Source organism: Drosophila sulfurigaster, chromosome 2R (assembly GCF_023558435.1).
Source record: "Drosophila sulfurigaster albostrigata strain 15112-1811.04 chromosome 2R, ASM2355843v2, whole genome shotgun sequence".
In the NCBI taxonomy this organism is placed as follows: domain Eukaryota; kingdom Metazoa; phylum Arthropoda; class Insecta; order Diptera; family Drosophilidae; genus Drosophila; species Drosophila sulfurigaster.
Window position 1 is genome coordinate 2,586,291 of NC_084882.1, and position 24,624 is coordinate 2,610,914.

The 24,624-nt window shown below is 37.2% G+C and overlaps 1 protein-coding gene across 1 annotated transcript in view; it reads left to right on the forward strand.

Annotated features, from left to right (window-relative positions):
* Positions 1-1,969: 1,969 nt before the first annotated feature.
* Positions 1,970-24,624, forward strand: part of LOC133837204 (hemicentin-1) — a 188,392-nt gene continuing 165,737 nt past the window's right edge. Inside the window, 2 exon segments of the mRNA XM_062267880.1 lie at positions 1,970-2,420; positions 17,293-17,422. Of these exon segments, the coding sequence (XP_062123864.1) occupies positions 2,357-2,420; positions 17,293-17,422 (194 nt within the window). The 5' untranslated portion in view covers positions 1,970-2,356.

The window sequence follows — 24,624 nt, forward strand, 5'->3', positions numbered from 1 at the left end:
CCGAGACGGTCGAATTATTCCATCTTCTAAAAGTTCTTTTATCTGTTTATTCACTTCATCTTTCAGTGACATTGGATACTGATAGAACTTGGAATATACAGGGTGTCGGTTGATGTTCTTATTGTTGCTTGTACCTTGGTTGTGTAGGTCAGTTTTTGATTTGGATTGGCGAAGAGGTTTGGAAATTTTTTAAGAGTTGGTTTAGATTTGTTTTCTGTGTTTCTGACAGGTTGTTCTTGGTACTATTGTATTTACTGCTTCTTCGAAGATTTAACGATTTCTTGGATTGATGACGCTTTGCATTTAGCTCATAGTTCTATAACTAATTATATTTCTTGTCCATATGAAATGAGAACTTCATATTTTAATAGTGCTGGAATCTCATGGATTTCTGTCAAGAATTTTAATAGATTGTACCCTTCCACGTCCCGTAGTAAGAATTCGTTTTTCCCCATACAAAAGAATTTTTTAAATAAATTAAACATGGCAACGGCAATCAAATTTCCAGAAATCATCTATGTTTGTCGATTTGCGGGGGCGGAAGTGTCGAAAAAATTATATCTCTATTGTGACTTATAGTCACTGAGATCTAAGTGTTTATACGGACCGACGGGCAGTCGGACATGGCTATATCGTCTAGGCTGTTGACGCTGATCAAGAATTTATATACTTTATAGGGTCGGAGAAGTATCCTTCTGCCTGTTGAATACATTTTTCGGCTTTTTAATTTGGTGTATGGTATTATTGTACTTTTCTTACTTGTTTATTAAAACTTAAAACTTTTAATCGAACTCTATCAAATGCTTTTGAGATATTCAGAAAACGCGTCGTACATTTCCATACTTTTCGCGAACTCAAATTCTCAGGTAGTGCCAGTGCCAGGCGATAAACTCTGGCATATTGCATGGGCTTATACTAGCATAGTACATATATCATTTCCTTTTAATTGGCTTGACTGTTTTCTAGTTTTGAAGGGATTCTGTTGTTAGAGAATTATGAACTGTTGTTATTTTCAATCCCGATATTAAAGCGCTTACAAATCTTATTGGATTGTTGGTAAAGAGCGGGGTCCTGGCTGCGGCCTTGAGAGCGTACCGTGGTCAATCTTTGGTGTATTTTGTTTTATATGTATTGGTATTTTCTCTTCCGTAAGCATGCTTAAAGAACTCCTGGACTAAACATTTCCAAATTAATTATAAAATTTTAGTTATTATGTCAAAAAAATTAATTTGTTCAATATTTCAGCTTCAGCAATATTCTTCAAAATTAGAATTAAATTCACCTCATCCTTTAAAAAACATATTTTAAAAAACGAGAAAAAAATTATTTTTTACATATTATGATATTACGATTATGCTCCCATATAAAGTATACCGCTTAGTTAAACATCCAGCCCTCTAAAGTTTATGTAACATTTTGCCACATTATTGCTATTTTTAGGAATATTTAGCTCCCTATAAGATGTTAGGTGGAAAATGTTTCATCAACATTCTTATACAAGTATGTACAATAACACCTAGATATTGGCATACTTACATACATTAAAGTTCATATTGTATATGCAAAGGTCGTATTTCCAATGTTTACATCAAAAGCTCAATTTGAAGCGCATGCGTGAGCTTAAAAGTATTCTGAAAATTTGACAGGTTGTATTCTAAATTTTGTTAGCTTTGTTTCGGGACTGTAATCAAGACATATTAAAACTTCTGTTGGTTACAATTAGTTGTTAAAAATGTATATTTGCAAGAATATACACGCATAAGTACTTTCGACGCAAGATTATAAAAAAGAAGCACTCGGAAAATAGATTTATATGTGAAATACATACAAAAGTATTTATTTAGTTGCAATGTATGTATGTACATATGTATGTGTATACAAGTATACTTACACGTAAGACTAAATATTTTATGAACTACTCAAATGAAAAAATAAAAGTAAATAGCCATTTGGAAGTGGAAAGCTTCATACTATGTACATATTTACATACATAGATACATACATACGGATTTTAAAATTTTTTACAGTATTATTGTGCGCGTTTCTACCGCTTTACTTGTATTAATACGGTTAAATGCCCTCATTTTGCATTGCTAGATAATTGTTCAGCTTTCAAATACTGTTCAGAAGTGAATCATAAGACGCTTTAAAAGATTATATTGTGTAACGTATATGTTCTTATTTGTGTATACAACAATCGTGGAAATTGACAGTTTAGAAACAACATATAAAAAATTTCCAATGAATATAAGTGCATTTGAAGTGCGAAAAGTTTGTCAAATAAGATAATAAAGCCTATAAGCTATATATAATACAATTACATGATCTTATGTATACCTATAAATCAAACTAAACAATGAACAAACTTGTTCTGCTACTCCTTTTGTGTTTTTTTAAAACGATTATCGGAATGAGAGATGGTAAGTTTACTTTAACTACCAAATGTATACATGCACACATTTACGTATTTCATATGTACACATACATACAAATGTATACATCGAAACCAATTCATGTTTTTTGAGCAAACACAATTTTCGAATTTGTTCAGAAAATATTGTATAAACTCTCTCGGGTGGTGGGCCATTATTTCTTGTAAATAGTCAGTTGTATTTTAAGTTAGTGGCATTTCATAAGTAATTTTATGAGTTATGAGTTAAACAACAGAGAATATAGCCAAACATCAGGAGTTGCTTACGAAAAAAAATTAAAGCAGGCGAAACAAAATTGTAATATTTTTTTTACCCGGACACATTCCTTGGGCGAACGAAAATTGGCCGACTGTGACAATCTGCTCAAGAGAGTTTTCACTAAACAGACAACCGGTGGATAGAAATCTTTAAAGCGAAGGACGACAAAATCAAAGAGCTGCGTAAGGTACTCAAGAATGTACAAGTATGTATGTATTATTAAATCCAAATGTAAAAAAATATTGAGTACTGTTAAATAACATAATTTGAAAAATTGATATTTTACATGCTTAAAGAATGAATTTAAAAATATTTACGCTAAAATCAGGGTTTATAAATAACTGTGATATTTCAACTTTGTTCGACTGTGAGATAATTGCTTTAGTTCTTTGAAAATAAATTAAACGTGAAATGCTATAAAGTAAATCAAAGTGTCCCTCAGTGACCGCCGTGCTTCCTTGCACTTATTTAATAAAACATTTACTTATTTAATAAATTAAATTGGTATAAAAAAAGAAACAGATTAATTCTCCATCTTCCCGAACACATTAAATAGCAAATTAGTTGCAATATTTTATAGCTTTCAGATCGCTCTTGCGACTGCACAACGTTATTTGATGCAATTTCGCATTCTTTTAAACTTTTTTTTATAAATAGTGTTTCATATTTGAGTAATGTTGTTAATAATCAGCGCAAACGAATAGGTTGTCTATCTTTCGTTTGTGAAACGGCTGATTTTAAGTTCACCTACTATAACTCCATCAAATAATCTGGGTTAAAAATAAAAGTAACGTCTAGAGACCTATCCAGACAATTTGGAATATCATTTATCTGGGGCAATGATACACCGAAAAGACTAAACATGGGTTGTAGAGGGGCACAGTCCAAAAAGAAACCAGGAAAATTAAATTCTCCATAAACTATTAAGTGATCACGATCAGAAGGTATGTTAGAAATGTTTATAATTATAGAAAATTGAAAACCGAAAGCATATATTGTTATATTGAATAGATATTGAGCACCTACAACCCGTCTGAATAACCATATTTCCATACAGGTAATGACATTAATAAGAATGATATACTAATTAAATATGGGTTAGTAAGTTCACAACAAATGCATCTTACATTCTGATAGCCAAGTGATCGACAGATTTGGAAGAAAGCGAAGGCGGAAGAATGAGAATTATTGTTACTATTAGGAAGTAAAAACGTAATAGTTGAAAGATTGATAATTTCGACAGAGGGTTGTAAAGATTGATTTTTTTCAACCATTTCTAAAATCGAAACACGAATAGGAACTTCAAAATTTATTGCAATATAGTTATGTAGAACTTCAACGGCTTCCGAGGGACAAAGCGACGGAGAACTAAATGTCATTAGTTGACTAGCAGGTGAAAAGGGAGCTAAAGCTCATTCGGCGCAAATTCTGTTTTTTTTCGGATAGATATCTAAAGCCAGACCGCGGTTTCCGAATAAAACTAGCGATATTTCGTCCTGCAATATTTACAGGTCCATCTTAACCCTCACATAGATGCAATCAAATAGACAATACGGCCGTTAAATCTAGCACATTTCTCATGTACTACGTCGCACAGCCAGCAACAGACTAAACCAATTTTCATACCAGCGGGAATTTTTTTGTAGCAGATAAACATATTGATAAAAAAAAACTAATCAATCGGAAATAAAAATGATGAAACAAAAAAAATAAAGGTGTCACTTTTCGGTTAATTGCATCCGACTATGATCTGTATTTACAAAGAGCACAAAACACAAGCACATAAAACAGGTAAACTTAGCAACAACTATATAAATTCCAGGGAATGTTAAGTTCTATAAAATCAAAGTGTTTGTATGACTGCGACTGTGAGAGCGTGCGAATTCTATTTCATATTTTCAAAATACTTTCGCTTATCAGGTAAACTCATTCAATTGTATTTTTCCTTTAATTGGAAAGCTCTACCTTATCAGAGAGAAGCATCTAAAAACCGTTTCTTAAATTATTGAAATTGTTCGAAATTTATGGTACAGTAACCTATTCGAAATTAGGGAATATATGTTATCTAATGTTTAAAATTATCGCGGTATATCTAAGTGTTCTGCGAATCCGAAATCATTTGAAACAAGTTAGAAAGCAACAGCCGAGTGTGCTAGACAAACACTGGATTTCAGGAGATTATAAGATATAGAGCTATAATTTCTTTTTTTTTTAATTTTGATATTATTACCGCAAGTTTTTGCTTTTATTCAAAATGAGTAGCGTGTATCTCACAGTCGAGCACACTCGACTGTAGCTTTCTATCTTGTTTTATATTTTTAGTGAGCTTAGAAAGCCGACAGTTGTTAAATGCTTCACTAACTTAAGATAAACCGCCTTGCTAGTAAAGAAGATGCAGTAGTCCACTCCTCAAATTCAAAAAACACTAGACGACTGATTCAATTGCGTCTAATCCTTGTAACAGCTCGTAGTTCTAATATGGCTCCAGTTTTAAAGTGAGGAGTCATTTTATGATTGTGAGCGATAGTGTCAAAGTAATTCGCCAGGGCAGTATAATAGAGTGTTCTCGCTGACACTACATTGAGGCTGTGTAGGGGGGCATCTTCAGAATAATAATAACACTTTAACTTTGGAATTATTGTAAATTTGTAAACTTGAAAAATACATTTTTGTGCAGGTCAGCGAAAGTAGAACATATGATATGTAGAAAAGCACTAAAAGAGGGCAGGGTGACCAACATGAGGATAAACTAGTGTGATTGACTTTGTCACTCTCGATATCAATCGATCGCGACCACACTGTTAGCTGTTTTGAGTGGTCACACCTGCCATCATCTGGCATCGACAGAGGCCTTAAAAAAAATTCACATCATACGTATACTTGACTATTATGACTTTGCTACACATTTAAAACATTCAAGTTGTCTTACAGCTTTGCGAGCGCAATACGTTTCAATTTCCAATAGACACTACTTGATATACGAGGGGACCAATAGTTGAATTGAAATTCGTAAAGCTTGGCTAGCTTGGCTAAGCATCACACAATTTCATCTTGGGAACCAATATTTGTAAAAGCTATCTAATGAAGTTACTGGCTCAAATCGATACATTGGAAACTGACAGATAAGTCCATGATACGGAAGCGCATTCAAACATTTACTCTACAGCTGACTCTTGTATAGACTCTTTGAGATGCGTAAGAAAGGAGACAAATTACCAAATATGCGCCATAACTTGGCGTGTCCCAAAACATAAGAAATTGACTTCAGGCGCAAACGCCTTCCTGCTGATATTATCGTTATCATAGACTTTTCATACATGAATTACGACATTACACGTTCAAAAATGTGAACAGCTCAGAAGCAGTCGGCACTTTATCTGCTGCAGATTTACCCAAACCCTTGCTCTTCTCCTAGGTTTATCGCAAAATTGTCGAAGTTTTGTAGCCATGGATACCCCCTGCCTCCACCTTTTTGATACCAAAAATAGCCTCGCCTAGATATTTACAATGATCGAGCCACTTTCAACACCGAACCAGTGAAATATGAAAGTAAGTGGTGTTGGAACTTCTCAATATGAGAGGCCTTTGGAATCTAGGGACGCGGCGCAATGTAGATGACTTGATGAACTGGAGCTCACAACTGTCAAAACTCACTCACATATGGGATTTCACTTCAGCGAAACACATCATAGTTTTGATGGGTTTCACTTACGGTATCAATGCAAAAGTTTTTCTCTAACAAGCTAAGTGAAATGACACATAAGCATGATCGAAAAGCTTTAAACGCACTGCTAATTGAGTGGATTAAACGTAACTTACAAAAAGAACAGTAAAATATGCGAAAAATTACAAGAGTATTTGCAATTCAGTAATAGCTTTGTTTCGCGATCGAGAAGCTGGACTAATTAATTATGTTAGTTACAACGAACAAACGAAAATTCCGACGCGCTTTAAGTTATGATTGCAAACTCATTTAACTAATTATCATAAATAAAGTGGCAAAGCGAGGCGAATTCGAAAGCTTTATTACGAGCTCGCTTTGCTCTAATTCTGACAACTTCATTGATCCGCTCTTAAAATCTACCAACTACGCCAACACTTGCCCCTATGAACGGCAGTGCCTTTATTCCACTGGCAGAGACGCCAGTTTGTGTATTTGAAGCTTGTAAAGTCCCCTTGTAAAGCTAGACCTCACGTCTGCGATTCGCACCGCCCCGACCCACAGTCGGCGATTTGGTCCCGCTAGCGGCATTTAATTAATAACTTCTAAACTAAAATAGATATCTTCAGTCGGTTTTCTTTCACTGATCAGAAAAAAATCATAGAATTTTTTAAGTTAAATTTTTTTTTTTATTTATTTTTTTTTTTTAATTTAAAACATTTTTTTTTTTTAATTTAAAATTTTGTTGTACTTTTATTTTATTTGAACTTCAAATAACATATTTCATATATAAACTTTATCTAAAAAATGATGGGATGATGGGAAAAAATGGGATGACTTCTGAGTGCAATACTAAAAAAAGATCCCTTTTTGGTACTAACACTGTATCTAAAAAGTACCATAGTTTCAAGGCTAGCAGATAATAGCAGTTGATATTACACATTTTGGACGCCACTGATTAACACTTTCGGCTAATAAAGGAGTTAGACTGAATTCAGTTGAATAAATTAAGTTCTACTCCACGAAAGACAGGTGTACGCTAATCCGGGCTAGTTGTTAATACACTGAATTACCACTACGTTTTATGAGCTACACATTTATAGATCGGTCACAAACATTGATTTTTTTGAAAATACATACCTTGAATATAATAAAAAACCAAACTTCTAACAAATTCACCAAAAATTGTAAATTTCCGAGGAACTCAAATTCCATGCGCGCAAAGAGAAAAAATTGTGTAAAACTCTTTGCGAAATCATATGGTGTGTTTGACCGATCACAGCTGATGATCAGCTGATCGTAGAGCTTTCAAAAAGCTTTTAAAAATCTAATCAATGCATCTGCTATCGATATGTGAAAAAATATTAACGGATTTTTAAATTTGAAAATTTGAATTAAATGCCGCTAGCGGGACCAAATCGCCCACTGTGCGACCTTCCCAGGCAATGCTGCAGTGGCTGGTTGACCAATGCGACGACGAGCTTTCCGACTTCGATGCTTGGCAGTGACTGGTTCCAATTGGTTCGTGATTGCAGGCCCAGCACATACTCTTGGAACACTCGCTTGAGCGACGAGACAGCTCGCCATCGCCTGAAGCAGCTCAGAGCATCCTGATCCTGATTGCTGCCGGTCCCACCAGTGGCCCACCAGTAGGTGGCCAGGAGTAAACGCCTTGCCGTCGTTTGGGTCCTGGTTGACGGCTCTGAACACCGCTTCGACTGCAACAACCATTGTCTGCAGCTCCTCGGTCGTGAGCAACACGTTGCACACCGTCCGTTAGAGTAGGTGCTTTGCAGACTTAACACCAGCTTCGCATAGTCCTCTAAAGTGAGGAGCCCTCGGCGGTATGTTCGCGAACTCGTATGCGCTTTTTGATGCGAAGTCACGAACTGCGCTCTCCTCGACCTCGGAAAAAATTCAAACCTTTTGTAAGCCATTAGAAATGCATTAGCTAATATGTCAGATACAATTTCTAAGTGAACCGCTTTTGAAGCAAAACAAGCGAGCAACGCAATGTTCGATTTGTACGGAGGCTTTCCGCGAGTCCTATAGGTTGTCTCAACTGGCAAAAATCTACACCACTAATCGAAAATGGGCGATCAGCAGGCAAATTTCCCGTTATCTATGTAAACAGCTGAGGCTTACATTTAAAACAACAGATGTATCTGTGTCTGACGGCAGAGCTCATAAGCATTAACTTACCAGATTCGTCTCTAAGAATGCTCACGAGCGCTATCATAACAGTTGGTCAGGTGAAGGTACCTCACATAAGTAGCTACTGGCAAATTGTGAAGTTTGAAAATTTATCACCATACGAAATAGGAGAATTTACAGGTTGTCCCCAATTCCCAACACCGAAAACGAACAACAGAATCCTTTATACTATAATATATAATAATTGACTGTTTTATAAAAGGCTTCTTTCAGTCCTAATACCGTTTGACCAGTTTAAAATGAACTCTTTTCGCTTGACATCTTCGAATGAAGCGGAACGCATAAGCGAATACTCGCAACAGACTTGTTTGCAATGAAAACTTTTCAATCGTCTCATCTAAATCTGTTGTCATTCCAACCGCCGTCTTCAGAGACGAAATGGTGGTTAACTGACCATGCATCATGTGGTTCCTTCAAAAATAACGGACCACTAAACAATATTGATGTTATCAGTTCAGTCATATCGCAACCTTTCGTCAACTTGAATCCTGAATCTTGGCCACTCGATTCGACACCAATTTCGAGAGAGTGGAAGGATCTGACCGGATCCAATAAAGCAATAAAGAGTCACTTTCGAATCTGAACCTGCCGTTCAATTGGTGAATGTATCAGCTTACACACAAGTCAAGTCTAGGTCTTAGTCTTTAGGGGCGCTACTTTCGATTTGGACAAATAAGTTACTTGACAAACTGCATTATGCGTGCGACCGTAAATTTAAGCTCTTATTAAAGCGTCGTACCCTGATGCTGTGCAATTGCGTCAAATTTGACTTCAAATTCTGCCACACAACCAAACTCAAAAGAGTGGATTTATTCCACTCCAACGTTTGAAGCCAGAGCTTTTGAAGCAGTAGCATTTCCTTTATGATTAAGGGACTTAAAAGGACAAGGTTGAGATTGTTGTTGAATCTAACTATTCTTGAAGGGTCTTTTGGGTCTTTTCTCAACACTAGAGGCTGATAGTTTCGATGTGCCTCGTGCACCATTAATTGACAGTACATCTTTTTGAAATCGGCCTTTAATGAATATTTATGCAATCGAAAACAAAATAGGTATCTTTGAATGTTCGGTCCGTACATAAGAATGACAAAATATAACTCACCTCGGACATGGCCCATCTCAAATTATTCTTTCATGAATTCCAAATATATTCGCTTTAACTCGTCGACTCGATATAGGCCTTAAAGGAGCTACCAAACTGGTGGCAGTTTTTCGTCAAACCGACCAGACGGCAATCTTTTTACATTATTTGTAAAATGATCTTCACAAATGTGCTGTTGACAAATCTGCTTTGGCGGAAGAACTCACATCTTGAAACAATCCAGCAAAGACTTGTTTTTTGAAGGACTGAATACTCTGGATTTTGTTTAATTGGATCTTGACAATTGGTGAAAGAATGTTTCTGCACCGATAGGTAGATCAATTTTCTGAGGCTTAAAGTAATAGGTATCCGCCAGTTGAAGATTATCAGGTATCAGCCAGCTACTGACATTCATAGTCTGATCTAAGTGATAGCCTGAGATCAATTTGAAGGTCCATAAATCGATCGAATACTCACCACAGTGTAAATCTTTTTCTTAACTTCTCTATGCAAATGCAGTCGTTGAGCTAGCCCTCAGTGACCACATTAAATTGTGACCCAAAATCCAACAAAGTTTGGGCTACGACGAAATCGCCTGCGTTCGTTTATATTTGACCGATGACTACTTTTATCATGCATTGCATGCGAAGTGGATGAACGATCAGGCAGATCAGAACCGCGGAGGGACTTGGGGGTGGTAAAGCTGTACTATTGTCTCTATCCTGCTCTGATATTTTAGACAGCAAAGCTTCAAATCAACAATCAACGGACAATTTAATATTTAAGAAATTAAATATTACAATTGTTAAATGGATCGTAGAACTTCTTCTAACTCCATACTTGGAAACAAGCAGGCTGTTCACGAAAGAATGCACCATGTAATATGCCTTATGCGTTACAACAAGAAACAAAATATAACACTACAACACTACGTACTCCATGCCTACTATCACAACTAGTTCCTACAACCTGGCTGCTGCCTTAACTACCAGCAATTGTTCTGGCATAACCGTAGTGGTTATGCCCATTACAGCTTTGCTATCAATTAGATTGGTAAACGCGCAAAAGTGGTAAAAAGGAAAAAGTAACCATTGTCGCCTCCCCTTAAGAATCAGAGGGCGTTCAATGGTCATGAACTCCCACGACTGAGAGTGAACAGCCAAGACAGAGTAATCGACCTCAGGCAAGCAACATGTTTTCTCTGTTGGACATAGATGAGGAAACTGATGATGCTGATGAAGTAACTGTAGGTGATAATAATGTTACAGTGAACCACGCAGTAGTTATCAATGATAATGATAGTGATGAGGCTGCTTCTGGACGTAGCACAGTGGGCGATTTGGTCTCGCTAGCGGCATTTAATTAATAACTTCTATACTAAAATAGATGTCTTCAGTAGGTTTTTTTTCGCTGATAAAAAAAAGTCATAGATTTTTATAAGTTATAGAAGTTTTTTTAAATTTTTTTTTTTGCTACTGACACTGTGCCTAAAAAGTACCATAGTTTGTGTCGATGCCAGATGATGGCTCGTGTGACCACTCAAAACAGCTGACAGTGTGGTCGCGATCGATTGATATCGATAGTGACAAAGTTAGTATACTGTGCGTGTGACCTTGTCACACGTGCAGTCACACTGATCAAGTTTATCTTCATGTTGGTCACCCTGCCCTCTTTTAGTGCTTTTCTACATATCATATGTTCTATTTTCGCTGACCTGCACAACAAGTGTATTTTTCAAGTGTGCAATAAAAGTCATTTGTAAAGTTTACAAATCTACAATAATTCCAAAGTTAAAGTGTTATTACTATTCTGAAGACGCCCCCCTACAAAGTTTGAAAGCTAGCAGGTACTAGCAGTTCATATTAGACATTTTGAACCCCACTGATTCACACATTCGGCTAATAAAAGAATTAGACTGAATCCACTTGAATCCAGTAAGTTCGACTCCACGAAAGACAGGTGTACGCTAATCCGGGCTCGTTGTTAATACACTGAATTAACACTACGTTTTATAAGCTACACATTTATAGACCGGTCACAAGCATTTATTTTTTTGGAATACATACCTTAAAGATAATAAAAAGCCAAACTTTTAACAAATGCAATAAAAATTGTATTCCGAGAAAGTCGAAATCAATGCGCGAAAAAGAAAGAATTTTGTAGAGCTCTTTGCCAAATCATATGGTGTGTTTGTCCGTTCACAGCTGATGATCAGTTGATCATAGAGCTTTTAAAACGATTTGATAAATCTAATCAAAGCATCTGTTGTCGACTTGTGGAAAAAATCGCCCACTGTGCGTAGAGGTCATTCAGAGCCACCACAAATAGTAGTGCATACATATAACCTTAGTGTCCTATTTGAACTCATAGATAAGGTCAAAGTTATCGTTAATCAATCGTCAATCATGGAGAAACGATAAGAATATTTCCCAAAGACAGGGATACCTATAGAGCCATTGTGGACCATATTGATAACGTTGGCTTAGAATTTCACACTTACCAAATGAAAACAGACAAGCCGCCGGCCAACTTCAAACCTCTTGGCTACGAAGTGCTACAAATACACAACCCAAAATCAAGGGCAATAAAGAAGGCAAACTCAATATTTTCATTATTAATGTTAAGCTTTGTGCCAACATTAATGATATTCACAAATTAAAAACTATTTGCGCCAAAAAGTGAGGATCTGAAATAGCGCAATGCTATAGGATGCCAGGAATATGGGCATACTTCCAGATACTCTTGCCGTTATCTATACTGCGCCAGATGTGGAAAAAATAATCATACTACACAATATAAGCGGTCCTAAGATGCTTCACTGATGTAATCACTGCTCAGGAAGTCATATGGCCAGCTACAAAGGCTGCTAATGGTTCCAGGAATTTCTGCGTCGTTGAACTGCACCTTCTAGGGGCCGTTCTAATAACGCAAACTTGACGCGCCGGACAAACGTTAGGCCTCTCGAGCATTATCCTAAGCTGCAACACGCTCGCCCTAGCACAAGATCCAAGGGTCAAGCGACGCAACAATAACACCCAACTATATGCCAACCACAGCCTGGCACTTCCAGCGGTGGTCTCTCTTATGCTGCAGTAACTAGAATGACGTTAATGACGGATCTGCTCAGCGTCGACTCCATAATCTCCAAACGCAAAAATTACTGCAACAACAAGCTATAAACAAGCCAACTGACACTGTTTACACACTGTTGCAGCAGCAGCAGATACAATTTCAATATTGGCAGCAAAAACTAAAACAACAGCAACAGCAGCATTTATTTCTGTGGCTACAACAGTAAAAACAGGAGCAAGAACAGCAACGCAAGCAAAACAGCGATCGCCTGGAAAGACTGGAAAAAATGGTGTTTGACATGGCCAACACGATTCGTCAATGGTCTGGAAGTAAATCTAGCTCCCAGCTCCAGTTTAACGTTCCAGAATCACAATGAATCCACTAAAGGTTCTTATTTGGAATGTCAATGGTATAGTTGGAAAAGCCAAAGAGGTTGAACTCTTTGCGCACAGCAATAACGTTGACATCATTCTGTTGTCTGAAATTAGGCTCCACCGAAGACAAACAGTTAAAATCTTTGGATATGTTTTTTATCCAGCACACAAGCCATCGAGCAACAATCACAGTGGAGGCGGCGCAGCTGTTTTAGTAAGAAGTACTCTTCGCCACTTTCCTCGAAGACCTATTGAAACACTTACTGCTCAAATATCAACAACAGATATGGAGATTAGTGCTATATATTGTCCTCAGAGAAATAGGCTTGAAGAAAGAGACTTAATTGACATACTTCGTGCTAACGGTCAGCGATATCTATGTAATTGGCGGGACCTGGAATGCTAGACACTGGATGTGGGGTGACACATACAACTCACCCAGAGGACGCGAACTATCAGAAGCCGGTGCTGCCTGCGGAGCCAAAGTTCTTGCTACAGGATCGCCCACAAGGTACCCATGTGTTGACAACCACACGCCTACCTACATTGACTTTGCTTTTTATCATGGAATTCCTGATTTGTTGATAAATATAAAACAGAGCAAGGACGTTGATTCAGATCACCTACCCCTTGTCACCGTTAGCACAAACAATGTTATGTGTCACTACTTCTCCTCGGCGCATTACAAAACGCACTAATTTGCCAGCATTAAGACAGCATCTGGAACGCAATTAAATCGAGCCCTGGACTCTGGAGATGACATAGAAGATACTGACTGACTCCATATACAAAGCTGTTGCTGAATCAACTCCACCTGCCGCTCAACCAAGTGCAATTGAATACGGAATTACCCTCACTAGGGAAGCCAAACAGCTTCTTGCAGATAAACGACGCCTCCGAAGTAGTGTTATCCGTTTTAAAGACACATGGGATCGATTAATCTGGGACCGGACTACAAGGGAGTTAAAAACTCTGTTAAGGCAGCTAAGGAGTATTTTCTTCAAGCAAAAACTGGCATCATTAGACTTCACGGTTGACGCTAACTACTCGCTCTGGAGACGCACAAAAGCTCTGAAAAGACAACCCTTCAGGCAGGTTCCAGTTCAGTGCCCTAGTGGTGGCCTTGCCAGAAATGAAATAGAACAAGCTAATGCGTTTGCTGCAGTCCACTTAGAAGCTCGATTCACTCCGTACGATTTTACATCAACGGAACAGGTCAGGATCACGCAACACTATCTACAGACGGCTTTGCAAATGTCACTTCCCATTAAGCCAGTGAGAACTGAGGAGATATGTGACGTCATCAAATCGTTAAGTACCAACAAAGCACCTGACATAGATAGGATATGCCATCGCAATCTTTATAGATATGCAACAAGCCTTCGACAGAGTCTGACACGATGGCCTTTTATGTAAAATAAAAAAATGCTGTTACCTTTTCCATTCTATGGAATATTAAAATCGTATGTGGTCGACGCGAATTCAAAGTGAGAGTTAGAGACTCCTTTTCTACAACCCGCAGGGTAGTGTTCTAGGACCACTACTGTATTCCTAATACACCTATGACCTACCCATCCCAATGGGTGCATATATGGAAGATCCCTCCAAGACTCTGATTGCAACTTATGCGGACGACATTGCCGTCTTATACGATTCTCCAAGCCGAGCAGAAGCTGCAAACGGACTCCAAGGATACCTGGATAGCTTGGCAGCTTTGTGCAGAAGGTGGAATCTGAAGGTCAATTCCACAAAAACAGTAAACCCATGTTTTACTCTGGAAAGATTAATTTCCACCACTCTAGCTATTCACTTCGAAGGCGTGACACTAGAACAACCTCTTTGTGCGAAATATCTCGGTATTTTAGCAAGAGACTTACATTTGCGCCACACTTAAAAGCTGTGACCAAGAACAATGGCCAAAGGTTACAGAAAGTGCGCTGGCTGCTCAACAAAAGAAGCAAACTGTCTCCTCGAGCATACGTACATTGCATAGATTTGGGGGATTGCTGCCAAATCGAGCTACAAGCGTATCCAAGTACTGCATAATCGAGTGTTACGTCAAATTACAAACCGCCATTGGTACGTGAGAGAATCCACCCTACACCAGGATCTGAAAATACACACACGACCCTATATAGCGAGAAGTTGCTAATCCATAGGAGCAGACTCTCTAGGAGACTCCTACTACAGCTAGACCGCTGAGGCGCTTAAAACGTCAAGGTTTCGCCAAAACGTTCACCCAAACGTGATCTTCACATAAACTCCTTAAATTAATATGAGGTTTGGCCCAAATAACTAAATTTTTTCCCTTTGTTTTTATAGTACTACCTTCTTCCTGCTGTACTGGTTCGATACTTAAAAAAAAAGTCAATTAAACAACAAATAAAACAAAAATTAATTTTTTTTTAAAAACTGTATTTGTTTTTATTTATTTATTTAATTATTAAACAAAAGTCAATCAAACAACAAACAAAACAAAAATATTAAAAAAAAACATGTAAGAAAGTTACAGTCGAGTGAGCTCGACTGTGAGATACCCGCTACCCATTTTTAGTAAAGGCAAAATATTGCGGTATCATTTTCAAAATATACCGAAATACTAAAAATATATCAAATGATATGTTTGGTATATCGATATAGTACACCATTCAAAATATACCAAAGACGGCACAATGTACCAGATTGTCAGCCAAAGCAACTCAGACCCAGGCGTTTTTGCCCATACAAAAGTATTTTTTTAATATCTTCCACAATTTTTATCCGATCGCAACCAAGGAATCATAACTACTAAAGATATTATTGTATATACCAAAATTCGTAACTCTAGCTTTAAAATTAGGCTTATTATTCGATTATTTTGATTTGCGGGGGCGGACATAGGCGTGGCAAAAATTTGAAGCAAACTTGATCTGCGTGCAAACATAACAAATGCTGTCGAAAAAAAATTATAGCTCTATCTCTTATAGTCTCTGAGATCCAGTGTTTCATACGGACGGACGGACAGACACACAGACGGACAGACGGACATGGCTATATCGTCTCGGCTGTTGTCGCTGGTCAAGAATATATACATATACTTTATAGGGTCGGAGATGCCTCCTTCTACCTGTTACATACATTTCCTGCCGGCACAAAGTTATAATACCCTTCTACCCTATGGGTAGCGGGTATAAAAAATTTTATTTGGTTTTATTTATTTATTTAATTCTCCTAGCCACTAATAAGTTATATCGGACAACTATTAGGAAGGGACTTATTCGAAGGAGCAAACGCGATATCTCACTGACTCAACCAACGAATGTAGAGGAGCGAGTTTTAAACAGTACGAAAGCTGTTGCTAGCGCGTGACAACGAAAAGTGCAAACAACGGCAAAGACTACAGAACTAAATGAACCGGTGCAGATGCTGACTTGCAGGCGTATTCACATATGTATGTATGTTTGCTTAGCTAAGAGCACGCAATTTACAGCTGCTGCGAGTATTTTGACAAAAAGAAGGGCGACGAAAGCGAAAATTGCTACCGAACTAACAGAACAACATCTAATAAGCCGTTCTGTTGAGAGTTGGAAATATAAATTTCACTTTGTCTAACTAAGAGGTTCTCCTTTAACTTTACGTTGTTAGAAATGTTTAAGTGCAATGCTATACTATTTCGTATGCTCATAAAACTTTGCAAAAGGCAAACCAGTTCTTTCTTTCGCTTTTCGCTTTCAATTTTCAGCACAGTACCTCGAGTTGGCGATCTGTTTTTATGATACTAGACATTTCCTCTGTTAGCGTTACTGTTGCTCCACCGATGATGCGGGAACAAAACAAAATTGAGTTGCGCTATGCATACACTCAAATAAGTACACAGTGCAACGAAATATGCCCGTCCTCATCGTTCCGCATGCGATCTGCGACTGACGTACGCTGTGCATTGCCTTCGAACATCGAATTTTAAAAAGAGTCGAAGAGGCTCTGGTGTTGAAATCGAAGCGCTAAAGCATATACTTAATGCGGTCGGAACTACCTTGCTCTATTATTGTACATACATTTCCAATATATTATACTATAATCACATGCTAACTAAATTACACTTTATTACACACGCATAATATGTAAATATTGTATGACTAAACAAAATTCCTAGATAAATGAAACATTCAGTTTTACATTCATTATATTATTTAATTTTAATAATTTGTTGATGTAATTTCAGTGTTTGTTCAAAAAATTGAAGCTTTAATTGGAGAAAACGTTTATCTACCATGTAATGTAACAAGCTACGAAGGCGATGAAGCTGTTTTAGTTTTGTGGTATCGAGATGACAAAGGAACCCCCATATACAGGTACAAAGAATTCTGAAAATTATTATTTTTCAGAAATGTTTAACGATAGACATATTAAAAACAGTTCGTAAAAGCAAATCAGTGTAGTATTATCAATTAAAAATTCAATTTTGAAATTTGTTATATTTATAAACTATTTGACTACAATTATACCACAGAGTTTTTTTTTATACCCGCTACCCTTAGGGTTATAACTTTGTGCCGGCAGGAAATGTATGTAACAGGTAGAAGGAGGCATCTCTGACCCCATAAAGTAAATATATTCTTGATCAGCATCAACAGCCGAGACGATCTAGCCATGTCCGTCTGTCCGTCCGTCCGTATGAAACACTGGATCTCGGAGACTATGAAGATAGAGCTATAATTTTTTCAAGTTTGTTTCAAATTTTTACCATGCCCACTTCCGCCCCCGGAAATCAAAAATCGAATTTCAAGCGTAATTTTACAGCTAGAGCTAGAGCTGTATACTATAATATCAATAGTATTTATGATTCCTCAAAATGATAAAAATTGTGGAAGTTATTAATGAAATACTTTTGTATGGGCAAAAACGCTAGACCCCTGCTTTGGCCGACAATCTGGTATATTGTGCCGTCTATGGTATATTTTGAATGTGGTACTATAACGATATTACAAATATACCATTTGGTATATTATATTTTGCTTTTATTCAAAACGGGCAGCGGGTATCTCACAGTCGAGCCCACTCGACTGTAGCTTTCTTACTTGTTTACTATGTCTTTAATTACTTCTAATATTTTGATAGTTTCGCAACCAAATATTACGTACCAAAATTCGATTGCTATTTAAGACTTGAGATTATTGGGGCATAAGTGGACGTGGCTGTCAAAACCAAGTAAGAACGCTACAGTTGAATATGCTTGGATGTGAGATTCCCGCTGCCCTTCTCAATTTAAGAATAAACAAACTCAATTAAAAAGAATAATATCGAATAGAACCAAATCAGCTGAAAACGATAAATTTAATTCATTTTTCCTGCACAAAGTAGTCAATATAATTGACTTTGCAATTTTATTTCAATTTTGTACTATGCCTCCGTCTATATTCTTTTCCTCTTGGACTTATTTAGCTTTTAGTTCACAGAATTCCAAATACCTATTGTTAACCCTTAAGCGCTGTTCCCATTTCGTCATTTCGTAAGTTCCACATACATATAGAGTGACAATTTTTAGCAACCTTTGTGTCATATGGCATGGAAATGGTAAAAAACAAAAATTCATTCATTAAAAATAATAAGAATGCTACTGTCGATTGTCCTCGATTATGAGATACCCGCCAACCATTTAGAATAAAAGCAAAATAGCGCGGCTTTATTTTTAGAATATCCGTCAGAAAGCCGGAAAGCGGTCAGGTTTTCGGTCCTCCATTGGGAGTAGGATCAGCTCGGCGATGGGTCTGCGGATAGTACTCCGCGCCGTAAGCACGTCTACGACTCAGACCTTTGTGTCGGTACCTGGGCACGTACCAAATACCAAGTACTCATGTAGGACGGCATTGTATGAATGGCCCAATTTAATGCAGTCGGTCTGCCGGAATGGATATTTTCTTCGCAAACGAAATCAGACGCCTTAAACAACTTCGCTGGAATATCTTCTACCTTCCAAAATTTGTAAATTAGTTCGTCGTGCTTATCGTCGGCACATTTAAAAAAATAGGGCAAGTGAGAATCTAGCCAAACACAGGACTGGAAAGCCCTGATACGACATATATACGCTCTGAAAGTCGCTTCGAACCCCAAGTCGATTAGTGCAAGGTGTATTTAGTACTTAGATGGCATACATAATTTTGCACATTTGTTCGGAGTGGAATGTGTGGTTGAACTGGAAGAGGAAGAGCCGCCATTGCACTATGGGCAAAAGTCCCGAATTGCGGCATTTTACCATTTTTGAAGATAGAAACATGAAACTTTGTACATATACCTAAAAAATAAAGATCGAATTTCGGATTTTTTCTTTTTTCAATTGGACCACGCCTTTCTTCCCGCCCACCTTACCATGAGGTTTAGATTTTCGATTTTTTTTCGCTTCGAACTTTGCTGAGGATGATACAGAGATTGAGTTCCGCGAGTTGGAAGACGGCTTCACGTCCTCAATCGCTTCGAGTGTCCGATAACGCTGGTTGGGAAACGTGCTCAAATCTTGTCTTGCGGGAATTTTGGAGTTGTCCACGAAAGATTGTTTCCACAGCGAGAGTGTGAGTTTGGGAAGCTTGGACGAGCATTGAGACACAAGGATGAAGTCTGCGATCGGACTGGAGACGGAAATATCAGAGCGGTCAAGCACCGCTGAATAGTGCTGACAAGAATTTTGTTGTTCTGCAAAAATTGAGCTTCCTTAGTTAAAATTCCTTCGGCCGACTCTAGTTTTATTTTGCGAATTCTGTCCATCAACAGTGATATAAGTGGGATTTTTTTTTCTTTTTTTATACATATGACACATATGATACAACAGAGCACAAGGCACGTCCCTAACAATATTTTTTTTGTATAAAAAAAACACAAGCACATAGACGAACCACAACATAAGTACAAACACTTAAGATAAGAAAACGCTTACCTGTGTCATTCTAACTGCTTGCAAGCACACCGATTGTAGGCAATTATTTGTGATGAAGTGAGCAGTTACTGTTAGGTAGGATCGAGTTGAATTTCTGATTGTTACTCTGTCACAGGTGAACGCAAAGTCTTTTACATCTTGAAGAATGGTCTTCATCCTAGCTACACAGCTGTCGTATTTCGCTTCGATCAGAAATTATGTTAATGGTAAAAAAATATCAAATATAAATTATATGAAATTCGAAAACATTTACCTTGAACCGGCTTGGAATCTTGTATTTCGGAACACATATTGTATATTAATCAAATTGGGAAATCCTTCTTTTTCCACGCTCCGGACAGGCAAATTGTCTTTGCAGATCATAAATACGATCGCTTCCGTGATATCATTATGTTTCCCTAAACGTTAAAAAATTGTTTTTAATCAATTAATAATAAAAGTATAAGATACAACAATATTTACCGTTAGCAGTGGACGAACACTAAACGCGTTCTCTATGGACATTTGCTCAATACTTTTGAAGAGCTTTTCGATTTCTGAAAATATAATAAAAGTAGAATTATATGTATATATATGTATGTATATCAACATATGCATCTGCACAAAAACATATATAATTCTGGTTTTATTTCGCCTATTTCATATTTTAATTGAAATTTACAAATCAAATCACTAACACGACATTTGCGGGTAAAAACTCACACACACTAGAGCACAAGTCCAAGGGTTCACAATTTCGGGGAAATACACACATGCCACTTTTTATGATTTAATTACCTTTGTACACTATAGATATGCATCCCGATGCCTGTTTCTAAGGTGAGACAGCAAGTTCGACGAATTGCCGCTCGTTTTGACAATTTTACTGCAAATGTTGCAGGTCTGATTTTTAATATTCGAAAAAAAAACCTTTTGCAGGAATTCAAATCAAAGTGACCAATTATGAAATATCAAAAATATAACGATATATGATATATATTAGGGGAAAAAATATCATGATATAAATATTTATCTTTATAAAAAAAATATCGATATATTGATATATTTCCCACAACCCTACTTTTTACGAGCAGCATCCAATTTCTGTGCTTTGGTAGCTGTTGCAGTTGTCGCCTTCTTAATAGGAGGAGCCTTTAACTGAGCAATAATAAATCAATATCGAAATTGATGTTTCGTACATGTCCACGTCACGATGTTGTTGATTGATTTACACATTTACCTTTTTACGAGCAGCAGCCAATTTCTATGCTTTGGCATCTTGCGTGTCGTCTGGCATGGCCAATGGGTCAGCTGTTACGACTGGACTTCGTGTTGTTAATTTACAAAACTTATTACGTTAGTTTTAAAACGAAAACAATTAAGAAAGTTACAGTCGAGTGTGCTCGACTGTGAGATACCCGCTACCCATTTTTAATAAGGGCCAAATATTGCGGTATTATTTTCAAAATATACCGAAAATACCAAAAATATACCAAATGATATGTTTGGTATATCGATAAAGGTCACCATTCAAAATATACCACAGACGGCACAACTCGCAACTAAATCCGTCCGTGTGTCTGTCCGTCCGTCCGTATGAACACCTAGATCTCAGAGACTATAAGAGATAGAGCTATAATTTTTTTTCGACAGCATTTGTTATGTTTGCACGCAGATCAAGTTTGTTTCAAATTTTTGCCACGCCCACTTCCGCCCCCGCAAATCAAAAAAATCTAATAACAAGCGTAATTTTAAAGCTAGAGTTTTGATATATACTGTAGTTACTGTAGTTATGATTCCTGAAAATTTGGTTGCGATCAGATAAAATTGTGGAAGTTATTAAAGAAATGCTCTTTAATTACTTCTAATATTTTGATAGGATCGCAACCAAATATTACGTACCAAAATTCGATTGCTATTTAAGACTTGAGATTATTGGGGCATAAGTGGACGTGGCTGTCAAAACCAAGTAAGAACGCTACAGTTGAATATGCTTGGATGTGAGATTCCCGCTGCCCTTCTCAATTTAAGAATAAACAAACTCAATTAAAAGAATAATATCGAATAGAACCAAATCAGCTGAAAACGATAAATTTAATTCATTTTTCCTGCACAAAGTAGTCAATATAATTGTCTTTGCAATTTTATTTCAATTTTGTACTATGCCTCCGTCTATATTCTTTTCCTCTTGGACTTATTTAGCTTTTAGTTCACAGCATTCCAAATACCTATTGTTAACCCTTAAGCGCTGTTCCCATTTCGTCATTTCGTAAGTTCCACATACATATAGAGTGACAATTTTAGCAACCTTTGTGTCATATGGCATGGAAATGGTAAAAACAAAATTCATTCATTAAAAATAATAAGAATGCTACTGTCGATTGTCCTCGATTATGAGATACCCGCCAACCATTTAGAATAAAAGCAAAATAGCGCGGCTTTATTTTTAGAATATCCGTCAGAAAGCCGGAAAGCGGTCAGGTTTTCGGTCCTCCATTGGGAGTAGGATCAGCTCGGCGATGGGTCTGCGGATAGTACTCCGCGCCGTAAGCACGTCTACGACTCAGACCTTTGTGTCGGTACCTGGGCACGTACCAAATACCAAGTACTCATGTAGGACGGCATTGTATGAATGGCCCAATTTAATGCAGTCGGTCTGCCGGAATGGATATTTTCTTCGCAAACGAAATCAGACGCCTTAAACAACTTCGCTGGAATATCTTCTACCTTCCAAAATTTGTAAATTAGTTCGTCGTGCTTATCGTCGGCACATTTAAAAAAATAGGGCAAGTGAGAATCTAGCCAAACACAGGACTGGAAAGCCCTGATACGACATATATACGCTCTGAAAGTCGCTTCGAACCCCAAGTCGATTAGTGCAAGGTGTATTTAGTACTTAGATGGCATACATAATTTTGCACATTTGTTCGGAGTGGAATGTGTGGTTGAACTGGAAGAGGAAGAGCCGCCATTGCACTATGGGCAAAAAGTCCCGAATTGCGGCATTTTTACCATTTTTGAAGATAGAAACATGAAACTTTGTACATATACCTAAAAAATAAAGATCGAATTTCGGATTTTTCTTTTTCAATTGGACCACGCCTTTCTTCCCGCCCACCTTACCATGAGGTTTAGATTTTCGATTTTTTTTCGCTTCGAACTTTGCTGAGGATGATACAGAGATTGAGTTCCGCGAGTTGGAAGACGGCTTCACGTCCTCAATCGCTTCGAGTGTCCGATAACGCTGGTTGGGAAACGTGCTCAAATCTTGTCTTGCGGGAATTTTGGAGTTGTCCACGAAAGATTGTTTCCACAGCGAGAGTGTGAGTTTGGGAAGCTTGGACGAGCATTGAGACACAAGGATGAAGTCTGCGATCGGACTGGAGACGGAAATATCAGAGCGGTCAAGCACCGCTGAATAGTGCTGACAAGAATTTTGTTGTTCTGCAAAAATTGAGCTTCCTTAGTTAAAATTCCTTCGGCCGACTCTAGTTTTATTTTGCGAATTCTGTCCATCAACAGTGATATAAGTGGGATTTTTTTTTCTTTTTTTATACATATGACACATATGATACAACAGAGCACAAGGCACGTCCCTAACAATATTTTTTTTGTATAAAAAAAACACAAGCACATAGACGAACCACAACATAAGTACAAACACTTAAGATAAGAAAACGCTTACCTGTGTCATTCTAACTGCTTGCAAGCACACCGATTGTAGGCAATTATTTGTGATGAAGTGAGCAGTTACTGTTAGGTAGGATCGAGTTGAATTTCTGATTGTTACTCTGTCACAGGTGAACGCAAAGTCTTTTACATCTTGAAGAATGGTCTTCATCCTAGCTACACAGCTGTCGTATTTCGCTTCGATCAGAAATTATGTTAATGGTAAAAAAATATCAAATATAAATTATATGAAATTCGAAAACATTTACCTTGAACCGGCTTGGAATCTTGTATTTCGGAACACATATTGTATATTAATCAAATTGGGAAATCCTTCTTTTTCCACGCTCCGGACAGGCAAATTGTCTTTGCAGATCATAAATACGATCGCTTCCGTGATATCATTATGTTTCCCTAAACGTTAAAAATTGTTTTAATCAATTAATAATAAAAGTATAAGATACAACAATATTTACCGTTAGCAGTGGACGAACACTAAACGCGTTCTCTATGGACATTTGCTCAATACTTTTGAAGAGCTTTTTTCGATTTCTGAAAATATAATAAAAGTAGAATTATATGTATATATATGTATGTATATCAACATATGCATCTGCACAAAAACATATATAATTCTGGTTTTATTTCGCCTATTTCATATTTTAATTGAAATTTACAAATCAAATCACTAACACGACATTTGCGGGTAAAAACTCACACACACTAGAGCACAAGTCCAAGGGTTCACAATTTCGGGGAAATACACACATGCCACTTTTTATGATTTAATTACCTTTGTACACTATAGATATGCATCCCGATGCCTGTTTCTAAGGTGAGACAGCAAGTTCGACGAATTGCCGCTCGTTTTGACAATTTTACTGCAAATGTTGCAGGTCTGATTTTTAATATTCGAAAAAAAAACCTTTTGCAGGAATTCAAATCAAAGTGACCAATTATGAAATATCAAAAATATAA